Source organism: Leptinotarsa decemlineata, unplaced genomic scaffold (assembly GCF_025532065.1).
Source record: "Leptinotarsa decemlineata unplaced genomic scaffold, Ldec_3_MD MMD2_P_RNA_scaffold_2, whole genome shotgun sequence".
NCBI lineage: Eukaryota > Metazoa > Arthropoda > Insecta > Coleoptera > Chrysomelidae > Leptinotarsa > Leptinotarsa decemlineata.
This window is the reverse complement of record NW_027412529.1, coordinates 10,748,995-10,762,184: the sequence shown is the minus strand read 5'-3', so window position 1 is coordinate 10,762,184 and position 13,190 is coordinate 10,748,995. Positions and strand designations below refer to the sequence as shown.

The 13,190-nt window shown below is 35.9% G+C and overlaps 1 protein-coding gene across 2 annotated transcripts in view; it reads left to right on the top strand.

Moving 5' to 3' along the window:
- The first annotated feature begins 501 nt into the window (after positions 1–501).
- The window catches only part of zip (myosin heavy chain 10), a 135,882-nt gene continuing 123,193 nt past the window's right edge, over positions 502–13,190 (top strand). Inside the window, exons 1-2 of one of the 2 annotated variants that reach the window (XM_074183289.1) lie at positions 502–650; positions 11,230–11,328. In XM_074183289.1, the coding sequence (XP_074039390.1) occupies positions 11,249–11,328 (80 nt within the window). In that variant the 5' untranslated portion in view covers positions 502–650; positions 11,230–11,248. Of the gene's footprint in view, positions 651–3,713; positions 3,802–11,229; positions 11,329–13,190 lie in introns of those variants that run through there. The other variant, XM_074183290.1, reaches the window with a different exon arrangement.

Here is a 13,190-nt window from a genome sequence, read left to right as displayed (position 1 = left end):
AAACCCATTTTGCGTCTTCACATTTAGATTTTGATGAAGTCTCTACCAAGTATGTTGGATAAGTCAGACTTAGGGGGAGCATACCTATTATGCTTTCATGGTTCCTAGAGGGGGGATTCAAAATGGATTTTTGGGTTCGAAATAGGTATTTCGTTTGCCAACTATCGTCCACTATCAGATATTGAAACTTGTTCGAGATACAAGGTTTTACTTTATAACATGCGATCCCTAGCAGGTTGATTGATGTTCGTATTGACATTAAATAACATCATTATGAGCCATCGGTGTTACCTATTTTAAAGCATCAGGAAATCTTCTTTTTTCAATCTTCTCTCTGTATGATTGTTACCATACCAGCTATACTCGTATAATATACAAAACAGACTGCACATCTTTTATGGAGTGATGTTTTTCAGTACGGGCAGAAAACTAATAAAAAAATTCCTCTCGACTTACACTTATCTTATCTTATAGGTACCTGTGATATCTGAATTGAATTAACAAACACAAACGATCTGAAGTGTAGTTCAAAGTGAACTTCGTTAATATTTTTCGAAATCGTGAGTGAAAACTTTTTTCATACGGAATTGGTATATATATTGTATAGTGTGCTTCTTACGATTCAGGAATAACATAAAACCAAACAAAAAGTATGTACCTAATACTAAGTAATAAAATTATTTTATTCTTTGCAAAATTTTTACAGAGGTCAACATTTAGATGAACTTTAAAACGAGTACCTATGCTTTTACAATATATTTGCTCGAAGTAAATATTGGCCGCTTTCTTCATTCAACACCTGTTTGATCGAGAAGCATACAAAACTAATTATTAATATTTTTTCTGCTCTTTTTGGACGGTATTCGTCTCACCGGGAGTTGAAAACTTCACGACGAATATCCTTGCTCTGATGGTCGAGAAGAACTACATCAGGCTCATTAGCTTGCATGAGGGTGAGGAATGGATAGTTCCGATAAATTCTGCACTTCTCATTCTCCATAACGGATTCAATATCCCCCGAAGCGTTATTATAATTATTATCAATTATCCAAAAATTCTTTTTGCTCTGTTTTTGTAGTAAAGTGTTCAGATTTCTCACCTCCTCTATTTTTGGATCACGAGTTCTTCTGGGTTGTTCTCTTCATCTTCTACGCCTGTTCTAACTCCTAATATAACCACAGCTCCCATCAAGGTTCCAACTCTTATCAGCTAGGGCCCGCAGAATTGTCCATCTAATTCGTTGCCCGCCCTCAACTTCTACTTTTCCTGTGCTCATCTTGTCAGTTTTTTTAATAGTATCGTCATCATTGAAATAATCATTTTTGAACTACTGTCAATACCAGGAAAATTTATTTTTTATTTTTCAACCTCAAAATGAAGTTTTTGGTGATTTTTTCAGCTGTAGATAGCAACCTACTAGCCTTTCTAGAAACATATTTTCAATGAACTATATAGTTCCTTGATCTGATAGACTCATTGTTTATTTCTATATAGTTGGTACATTAATTCTTTTGATGCCTTGTACATCTTCGTTTTAATACATCTGAAGTTGTAACATCGCTGTAGGTATCTGATTTTGCTGTCGGCGTGAATAATTAACAATTGACATTTCTATGCCCTTGAAACCGTCAATGAATGTTTATGCTTCAATCTGTTCCATAAATGAATTCTCAAACGAAAAACTATTGAATCATGGGTTCTCCAAATCCCCCGTCACATTGCTATGAAAATTATTAGTATTTTCGAAAATTATTCATTATGTTGCAGCATTTTCAATTATTAATGTTTGATTCTCTCTTCTTCTCTCTACATGTAGTCGAACCGCATTGAAGTCAATCGAGTTTCGACACACTGCTGTTTGGTTCGGATCTTTCCTGCACTGATGAGAGGTAATACCTTAAAACAGATCTGTGGGTGATCTACTCGATGGATTTCGGCATGGTCCTGCTGCTGGGTGAACGAGAAACATTTGAGAAAATAACCTCTGTTAGGTATCTTGCATAAATATATGTCAGAAATATTTCAATGTCCAGCGTGGTCTTAGCCGGGGAAGTAGTTGTTTTTTGGCATGCATTTACCGAAATCTACTGTGTAGCTGAGAAATGAATGTTTAGAAATTTCATTTCGAAATATTGATTTTCTTATACGTAGTATGTAACTCTATCTTGTTTTGATTTCTCTTTCTCGGCTTTTTTTTTGTCTTTCAATCCCTCTTTTGTTTTCATTTCTTGTTGTCATATTTTTTTCGGCGATATTTCTTGTTCTTTCATTTCAATTTCAATACAATTTGAAGGAAAATTGAAATATCACTAGGAATATATAATTGGAATCAAGACACTTGGGTTTCAAAATTATAAAGATTTACAGGTGGGCGTTTCATTTAAAAAGCAGAAGTTGACGGGGAGGAGAAAGAAAACGTTTTTCGAATTGAAATTCAAAACATCCTACACATCCAACAACGTATTTATATACAGTAGGATCTGACAAATGTTTCCAGAAAAATTACTACTCTCTTAGCTAATGCCACGATGAACATTTAATTATATCCTACAAATATTTGTGCAAGTTTTCTCACAGAAGAAATTTTTTCAGATATTTTTCGTTCGTCCTGCAGCAGGCTGAACTTGAGTGATTTCCAATAGATCGGTATCATCTCATAATTAAACAAATGCTATTATCGGATCATAACTATAAAAAATTGTATTTTCAACTTTTACCTATATCTCTGACCAGCACGTTCCCCAGATCTAACTCCTTCGGATAAATGGATTGACTCCTTCGGACCATCTCTCTTTCTTAAAAGTATTGTATATAACACTCCAAAATACTATTTTGGGTAAATTTTCGTTATGTGGACACCCGGCGATTTTGAAAAAATTTTTGACTGTACTTACGTATTTTGATGCGTAGATTACAAATCCGAAAGAAAAAAGCGGCGCTCTCCCTTATTTACAAAGTTACGGCCCTTCAAAGTTCTGAAAAGGGCAACTTTTCAGCCTTCTTTTTCACTAAATAAACTATTTAAAAACACAAGCATTTATTCACTAGGTCACCTTTACACCTTATTCCTCCTTCTTTAACACTTTTCATTTCAATAATCAACATTTTTCTTATAAAAATGTTAAAAAATGTACGGAGCTGCTTTTTGGTAACATATCTCTTTATTTTACGTTTTAAGGTTAATGGCATGGTTGGTACGACTGATGCTGTCCATATTCCTAAATTAATTCAAATGTTTTTTACCTTCATTCTTCAGATCGTAAATTGGTTTTTGGTGGAGTATTACGAATTTAAAATAGTAGGCAGCGGCAAATACCAACCGCTTTTTTCAGAAATGTCACTAGTAACTAACCTAAAAATAGAATAATGTCACCAGGAGAAGCATTCGTTATTAAATTAAGTTTGTTATAAGAAAAATGTCCTTTATTAAAGTGAAAAGTATCAAAGAAGGAGGAATAAGGTGTAAAGGTGACCTAGTGAATGAATGTTTGTGTTTTTGAATAGTTTATTTTGTGAAAAAGACGGCTGAAAAGTTGCCCTTTTCAGAACTTTGAAGGTCCGTAACTTTGTAAATAAGGGAGAGCGCCGCTTTTTTCTTTCGGATTCGTAATCTACCCATCAAAATACGTAAGTACAGTCAAACATTTTTTCAAAATCGCCGGGTGTCCACATAACGAAAATTTACCGCAGTATTACTGTTACCTAAAGTTGTGATTATATCGCATACCCCCCGTATACGATATTCCGTCATAAACGGTCAGGAATGTGAGAGAAGGAACCAGAGTCGCTGAAATCCTCAAGGTAAGCACAGTTCGATCAATTTTAAATCTTTTCTCTCTCTGTTTACCAAAATCACGCAAAAGGACAACATTCAAATTCATTTCACATGAAATACACTTCATGTAGGTACATTGATACTCAACATAATTTTGTTCCTTCTACCTGGATACTCGTGATTTGAGTTTGATCGCTGTTTTTGCGAATTTGAATGGTATTGTTGCTTTCAGATAACACAAAAAAGGGTTTTTTTTTTCGTGATTCAATCACGGGTAGATTTATTGAGTTGCTCTATAATTAGTTTGATTAGATTCTTATTCATTTATCAGTATTCAATATTCAGTGGGTACACATAAAAAGGGACAAAAACCTCATAAAATCGTACGATTTCGTCTCGATACAGGGATGTTTATTTCAGTTCATTTTTTGTAAATATTCGACTAAATTTTTTGTTTTCTTGTTAATTTGACAAATTAATTTCAATATCATTGTTCCGATCGTTCGAACTAGTTCAACTTAATTCATCATTCAGTTTAACATTCTAACAGTTTTTGCTCAGTTTTAAAAATTTTTTTGGTGAAGGTTCTCGTTGTTTTAAATAGTTCGGAAATACGAGGGGCGAGCAACAATTCCAGTTCCTTATCATAAAATTACGAGTAAACATGACGAAACAAAACAAATTTAAATATCATAAGGTTATGCAAGAGTTATGCATTTACCCAAAAAGACAATTATCAGTGCTAGCTGATTCACTAAAATATTCCTCAGACCTCTGTGATATTTTCAAGACAAGGTATTCTCATATTGATAAAATTCATGAAGAGTTCGAATCCTATAATGCAGTATTGACTCCACTTCAGATTTTGATAGATAGCTACAATAATGATGAATTTAAAGATCTTTCAAAGTCCTTTTATCAAAATTATTACTATTCTAAATTCATTCATGAAAAGCTTTTTGTTAATACTACATCGAATATTGATTCAAATATCGAATCTCATATCAAGCTACCAAAAATTATTTAAATTTGATAGAAACCTCAAACAATGGAAAACCTTCATTGGAATGATCAACTGTTTGTAATGTGTCTTCCCTGCTTGAAGCTTAGTTCACGAGATAGAGCTGTTACTAGTTAACAATGTTTCTCTTAGTCGAAGGTTTCGTATATGCATCGGAGCCCCGTTGAAATTAATCGAGTCTCTTTCCTGCACTGTCAAGAGGTAATACCATGAAACCACGATATGTAGGTAGGTGATCTACTTGAATAATTTCAGAATGGTCCTGCTGCTGGATGAACTAGAAACATCTGCGAGACTAACCTCTGTGAGGTGTCTTGCATGAATGCATGTCGGATATAATTCAATATCCAGCGTGGTATTAGACAGGAAAGTAATTGTTTTTCTGCAGGCATTTATCAGAACCTACTGTGTAGGTAGATCGTAGAGATGAATATTTATTAGTAAAAAATTCAGTTATCTGATTTCTTTCCTTTTGGGACCACCATATTGCGGCTGTCGTTTAAGGAAATAACTCAACAGATGCTAACTATATGTATAATTGCTTATAACTCTTAATTAAAAATATATGAAAATAAATGTGATTTAACTAATGCCCATATTGATGAAATGGAAAAATGCCTAAGGCTTGATGAGAATGATGTCACTCCTCACAATCTCCAAATATTGATATACACTTTCACGAAAAATATTGCGGCTTTGAAAAACTTAGGCTTCCCAACGGATCACTGGTGCTTCTTTTTTTTAACATGCTACTGATACTTCTCGATTCCAAAACGGTTTCTAGATTTGAATCACAAATCAGTTCAGATGGAATTCCTACATTTATATCGTTGGTAGAGATTGTAGTGAAACAATGTGGTAGTCTCGAAAGGGCTGCTGATTATACTCGTTTGAGCCAAACAAAACAAACAGTTAACCTCGTAATATACCTCCAATTCCCGTTCCTAAATCCACCCCGCGAAGTGCTTCTTTTCATACTCAAATCAAAAGTAGTTGCTCACTGTGTACCGCCAATTATCTCATTTACAAATGTCCTCAGTTTTTGTCCATATCCACCCACGAACGATTCAATTTTGTAAAAAATTTCGTTAGTAGTGTAGTAGTGTGTAAATTGTTTGGGTTCGATGCATATTTTCAGGGATTGCACTTAACGTTCACATTGTATAGAATGTGGTCAAGCTCATCACACACTATTACATTTCAGCGACTCTCTGCATTCCGTCGAATTGAAAAATGATATCCTGCCTCCCCAACATCATTCGTTAGTCATTGCCCCTTTCACTGAAAATTCTGCTTCCAATAATCAAGTTTCAAGTAACACATACCGTCTTCTTTATGCCTGGAATCTACTTATCATCACCCTCCAATTCAACTGTTTTTTTAGCGACAGCTCTCATTAAAATTAAGGATGCCTGTGGGTCATATCAAAAGGCTCGAACTCTACTCGACTGTGGTTCTCAAATGAGTAATCTCATTCAGTATATTTGAACCATTGGACTCGGTTAGAATAATGTGTGTTATATATACTTACTTGGAACAGATTTAATTCTGAACTTCAAATGTTATCTTATCTTCAGGTTCCTCGTTTCTTGTTTCACCCTAAAATGACTAACTGCATTTTCCATTGTTTGGCGGATTACAGTTAGAAAGGTCCTCTGTGTTTTATATTGTCGATATGTTGCGGAAACAACACCCCGTATATCATTACTTTGTGCCAAATCTCGTGTTTCACCTCTTAAAACTGTTTCGGTTTGAACTTTGTGGTGCCAAACTATTAGCAGTGCTCTTCTCTTTTTTTGCGGGGGGGATTTTGTTGCAGTAAAATAAACGTTCAAAGCATATTTGCCAGATAACATTCATCCACTACTCTTACTTGGATTCGTTCTTCGCTTGGAAAAAGTTTTATAGTAATCGTGTCAGCAAAATTCAGAAAATCTTACCTTCAGAAGTTTGGCGATATGTACCATCTATAAATAACCCAACAGATTCCGCTTCAATAGGAGTTTTCCCATCTGAACTTCACCTTCTTCGTCTTGACCTTCTGACTATTCCAACTCTTCTGTGACCCACGATTGCTTGCAAGAAAAAAAAAATTCCAGGTTCTTCAGACAAAGCCTTCCATATTGAATATGTTCATAGACACATTATTTACATTCTCTACAATTCAAATGTGGATCTCCATGTTCTAGCGATTCATCAATAACTGCACCTTTGACCGCAAAACCTCTCACTTAACTTATAATGAGCGTAATATACAGCTCTTCTCACACTAATCAAACATGTTCGATAGCGACAATTCGCTTTCGAAATCTCTTTCAAGTGGTCGAACAAACCGTAAACCCCTTCGCAATTTATCTCTATTCATCGATAAAAAAAGGGTTGTTAAGGGTGGACGGTCGTCTCGCCTACTCGGCTCAGACTCACTCACTTCTTCTTTCAGGTCATATCATAGACTCACTTAGCTCTTTATTGAGAATACTCATGAACAATTTCTTCATGCAGGTCATCAGTTCTCTCTAGGTGTTTCGTGTGTTGGAAACAACAGCCTATACCTGTTATCAATCCCCTACCTTTCTCATCCATTGGGGTAGATTTTGAAGGTCCATTCACCATTTCGTTGGGGGGGATTTCGTGGTTCTAAAACTCAGAAAGCTTGTATATGCCACAAAGGCTATGCATTTAGAGTTGGTAACAGGTTTATCAACGGAAAACTTTCTAGTTACTCCTCGACAGCTTATCTCCTGCTTCGCTACGGGTTTTTGTTATTCAGAGCGTTGTAATACAACCAATTTTGTAGGCGCTGCTCGATATATTTTTGATTGTATACAAAACGCTGCGGACCAGGAATATATTCAATAAAAATTTATTTCACCTTCTAGTTCCCATATAGGCGGATTGTGGGAAGCTGAAATTAAATAAGTAAAAGCTCATTTCTCGTGTCATAGTACCGATCTCAATGACCTCTCCCCACTCACTCTAGGGCATTTTTCAACCTTGGAACATCTGAATACCTTTTCTGGCGAAGAATATTCTTCCCTGAAATTAAATACTTTCTACCGTTCACATTTGTATAGAGATTCTTGGAACTGTTGGAATCGAGAATATTTGCACATTTTATCACAGAAAAGAAGTGGACAACACCTATAACAAATATTAATATCGGAATAATGATCTTAATAAAAAATGAATTAATTCCTACTTCATGTTGACAACTAGATAAATTATCTGATATTCATCCTGGCCGAGACGAAATCGTGCGTGTTGTTACAGTCCGTACCTCTCAAGGGCTCTTGCAGTGCTCAGTGGTGAAGGTCTGCCCTTTACCACTCCACAATAATTGAATTAAAATGCCACTGCATCAGGTGGGCGGTTTGTTCCGTCTTCATCTGTATTTTGAATTTAATTTCGATTTATTATTTTTTTTTATTTTTCTTACCCTGGTGTTTTCTGAAAGTATTTCCTTTTGTATGCATTTTCAACATTAATACCGTGGTATTTCTGTGTTTGCCTACATTTGTGACAATATCGCACACCCCCCGTATACGACATTCCTTCAAAAACGGTCGGGACTGTAGGAGGAGAGTCACTGAAGTTCTCAAGGTAAGCACAGTTCGGGTCAATTTTTTTAAGGATAAAACACAAGCACTACAGGAAATCCCTTAAGGCGCTCTAAGAGCGGTGCCTATGCGAAAGAAGCGAGTCGCGTTGGATTTGAACCACTAAATTCACTTGAAAAACGTTCTCAGGAAGTTTATTCCACATGAACGTTGTTCTCCACATAAAAGATTTCCTAAGCAGTGAATTTCCAGGTGTACTGAGTTGAACCTCAGAACGATGAGCAGCCACAGTCCATCGCATATTTCTTATAGGTACCTCTCGGTGGAATCAAATGTGCCGAGTCACTTGAACACCTCCCGTGAATGTATCTATAAAAGAGAGACAATTCTCCAACCTTTCTTCGATGTTCCAGACTATCAAAGTTGCAAGAATATTAGGGATCTAGGAATCTATTTTGATCATCAACTAACTTTCAACTATATACCATACTAGTACTATGTTGCTGTATCGCTGCGCAGCGTTATAGAACAGTGCTTTCAAAAAATTGTTCTACAGCGGCATCTAGTGACGAGTTACAGAAAAATTGATAGACTAAAAACCTTCTCTATGAAAAATTACTCATACATGTCAAGTTTCATCACGATCGGTTGAGCGATGTAGAAGTTTATCACTTACCAACGAACCAACAAACCAACCAATCAATCAACAAACATCCATTTTTATATATTAGATTAATCATATTATAAATTCAGCTTACCACGCATACGGTTTTATAATAAGGACCTGCAAAAATTTTCATAATAAGCTAACCTTGACCTCTCTGTATTTCAGTCTGGTGAGGCCAAAACTAGAATATGGGTCCATTATATGGAATCCCATATACCATCAATACACATCAGCAATTGATAGAGTCCAAAAGAAGTTTTTAAAACTTCTTTGGTACTTTAAGAATGACCGGAACTTATCTTCCAAGAAACTGTGATTACCCTGATCTGCTATGCAGATTTGACTTTGTAGCCTTAGAAAAAATAAGAAATCAGGCATCTGTTTTGTTTCTATATAAGCTATTGAATGGCAAATTGGATTGTCCTGTACTATTATCAGAAATTGATATCTTTGTTCCAAGAATATCTTCTAGGCACATCAATACTTTTTTATGCAAAAGGGCACAAACTAACTTAATGTTGAAATCACCAATCAATCTGATGTGTCGTAATGCGAACAAGCTCTCTACTAACATCGATATTTTTTGTTGCAATATTTGTGAAATCAAAAATAAGTCTCGTGCGCACCTATAAGTCATTTATGTTTTTTATATCAAATAGTATTAATCCTTCAAGTATGTTAGTTTTGCTGTGTAAATGGGAAACTGTTGGGCAATAAACGCTATTATTATTATTGAGTGATGTTCGTCAACAATCAGGAGATGGCTCTTTTCTGGATGGAATCCAGCAGCTTCGGGAGATGCTTAGAGGCGGAGCTCCGTACATGTGTTTTATAAAGCATCAAAAGTTGCTGGGGATTGTACACTTTTCTGGTTCGGAACAGTGTTCCAAGCTTTTTAGAAGCAGCCTTTACAATTCCAGCGATATGATTGTGTCAAGACATATTGGTGTCCATTTTAACCCCCCAAAAAACTTATCGAAGCTGAAAGCGGAATTGTCTATCCTGACATAATTATATCTGGTTCGGAGACATTTATCTTTTTGGAGAAAACCAATGCCTGGGTTTTCGTGGCCCTAAATTGAACCTGGTTTCTTTCACCCTCATAAAGATATGCAACCTCCTGTTGCAGGTGAAGATGTGCATCCGCAGCCGATGTCCTGGAATCCAAATGGAATAACGAGACAAGTGTCCTGTCGTCAGCAAAGCAATATATTGTATTTTCGTTTTTTTTCTTCAATAAATCGTTGATATACAATAAAAAAAGGGTTGTGGACAATATGGATCCCTGGGGAACACCAGCGTTGATGGTAAAAGTATTCGAGAGATATCCATCGACGGCCACTTGCAGTGAACGTTCTTTCAGGAAGCTTGTGAGCCATAAATACAAATAATCCGATAAGTCATAGCATCGAAGTTTGACCAGCAAACCCTGATGCCACGCACGATCAAAAGCTTTAGAAATATCAAGCGCTACAGCTATTGACTCTTCGATAAAAGGTCGCCCGTTGATCTTTGTTTCCGAAAGCCATATTGATGATGTTAAAGTCTTCCAAATATTTAAGGATATGGTGGTTAGCGATAGTCTACAGGTATTTGGAAGATTTTTCTTGCCCCTTCCTTGTAAGATAGATTGAAGAGTCTGCAAAACACTGGTGCGAGTTCATTGGCGCACTTTTTACGTATTTGCTCACGCTCAGATTCATATGTGATGGAATCAGCCGATACTTGATAAAAATCCATAACGTATTGTAGAAAACTTCATTGTGGGATTTTCACTAAACAGTTTTACAAAAATGCAATACGTGTTTCGCTATACCATAACTTCTTCAGGCGTGTCTATACAGGACAGCATAAACAGCCTGAAGATGATTAATTGGTTGAGGCTGACACCTGAAGATGCTATTGCATAGCGAAACAGGTGTTGTGTTTTTGCAAAACTGTTTAATGAAAATCTCACAACAAAGTGTTTCTTGAATATTCAAATTCATGTTACCGAAAATACAGTCCACGTACCTCTCAAACTGAATATGATAAGAACGAATGAGTTATAAGTAAAGAACAATTGTAAATCTCAAGTAAAATATTAGTACTTGGTACATACTAACCATTTCCAATGTTGCGTTTCATCATTGGCAGCTCTTTTTCCTAGTTTTGTCATTGAAAAAACTTATTCTCATCTTGAAATCAACCTTAAATTTATTGTTTCCAGGATAACTTCCGATCTCTAAATGGAAGACTCCGTCTTTTATAAGTCAAGTTCCGATGATAATCCACCTGAGTACGATGAGATTTTATCGATTCTCCAAAGGTGAGTTTATTTCCTGAAGGTACATCATATTTATTCAAAAAACACTTTTTTCGCAAATATATGAAGTTTGTGTATGGATTTCATGAGAAATGTTTTCGTTCTGGCTAGATCAACGTACCACAACTTGAAAATAATAAAGGCTGATTCACGGTGAATGGCACATTAGACGTTTTTGGTGAACCAGACACCGGATCACTTTAAAAATTCAAAGAAGAGCATATCGGACATTCTCTACCCAACTAAATCATTTTCGACAATGCGGTGTTGCCACTTCCATTATTACATACACTCTGTATATAATATTATTTTTGGAATCTACAACGATTACCCGACAACTTTTCTTGATATTTCCCTGTTACCGTTTTCGAAATATAAATTAATTTCAATTTTTTTCTTCAGAAATCATGACTTTTAAAAATGCTGATATCTTTGAGTTAAGGAATACTATAATACCAAAATTTGGTTTGTATTTAAGTGATACTTGAAGGCTTTCCATACTTTAGCGTAATCTCCGGTTACTTCAATACAGGGTGTTAAAAAAAGTTTTTTCGTTTGCTTGAAAAAGTGATTGAAAGTTGTTTTTTTTCTAAGGACGAAACACAAGCAATACAGGAAAATCCTTAAGGCGCTCTCAGAGCGGTGCCTGTGCGAAAGTAATGACTCACATTGGATTTGAATCGCTGGAGATTGAATCCATTTGGAAAAACGTTCTGAGAAAAATCATTCCACATAAACGCAGTTCTCCAAATGAAATGGTTTTCAAATATTGAAGTTCGAGGTGTACTGAGTTGAACTTCAACACGATGAGCAGTCACAGTCCGTCGCGTATTTCTAATATGTACAGCTCTTGGTGATAGTATCTATCTTTCTTCAATGTTCCAGACTATCAAGGTTGCAAGTGATGTTCGTGTCTCCAATCAGGCGGATGGCCGTTTTCTGGATGGAATCCAGTAGCTTCAGTGTATGTTTAGAGGTGGAGCTCCATACATGAGAACAATACTCCAAAGGTTTGCTGATTGTGCCAAGACATATTGGTGTCCATTGTAACTGCCAACAAACTTATCGAAGCAGAAAGCGGAATTGTCTGACCTGACATTATTATATCCGGTTCGGAGATATTTATCTTCTTGGAGAAAACCGAAGCCCAATTCGAAATCACTTCTAGATCCTCATTCAGATATGCAACCTCCTGCTGCCGGCGAAGATGTGCCTCCGTAGCCGATGTCCTGGAATCCAAATGGAATTACGAGACAGGTGTGCTGTCGTCAGCAAAGCAATATATTGGATTTTTGGTTTTTTCCAATAAGTAATTTATATATAATAAAAAGAGGATTAGAGACAATATGGAACAATTTCAATGCATTTGGATCAACTTCAAACGCATCAAGAAACTTGTCTCGACCCGTAACTTGTGAAGACAACCAGATTAATGTGTTGCTGAAAAAAGTTTGGGTATAGAATATAAATCTGTTCAGAGAATTTTGCGAAGACATAAATTGCATGATTATGAAATACCAAAATCCAAGCAATAAAGCCTCAAGACCCTCAAAAGAAGTTGAATTTTATGAAATTTTGTTGATACGCATTCAAGAAGATAAGTTTCTTTTTTAATAAAATCATTTGGACTCATGAATCGAAATTTTTGAGAGAAGGAATTTTCAATAAAAAAATTGGCATTATTGGTCCAGTGAAAATCCTCACGTCAAAACGTCAAAAAAGGAGATTGAGATACGCGATATATGAGGAATCATTAACATCCAGAAGTTACCTGAAGAATACTGTAGAGAGCTTCGTCGATAATCTGCCACTCGAAGAATATCGAAAATGTTGGTACCAACTAGACGGAGTTCCTGCACATTGTA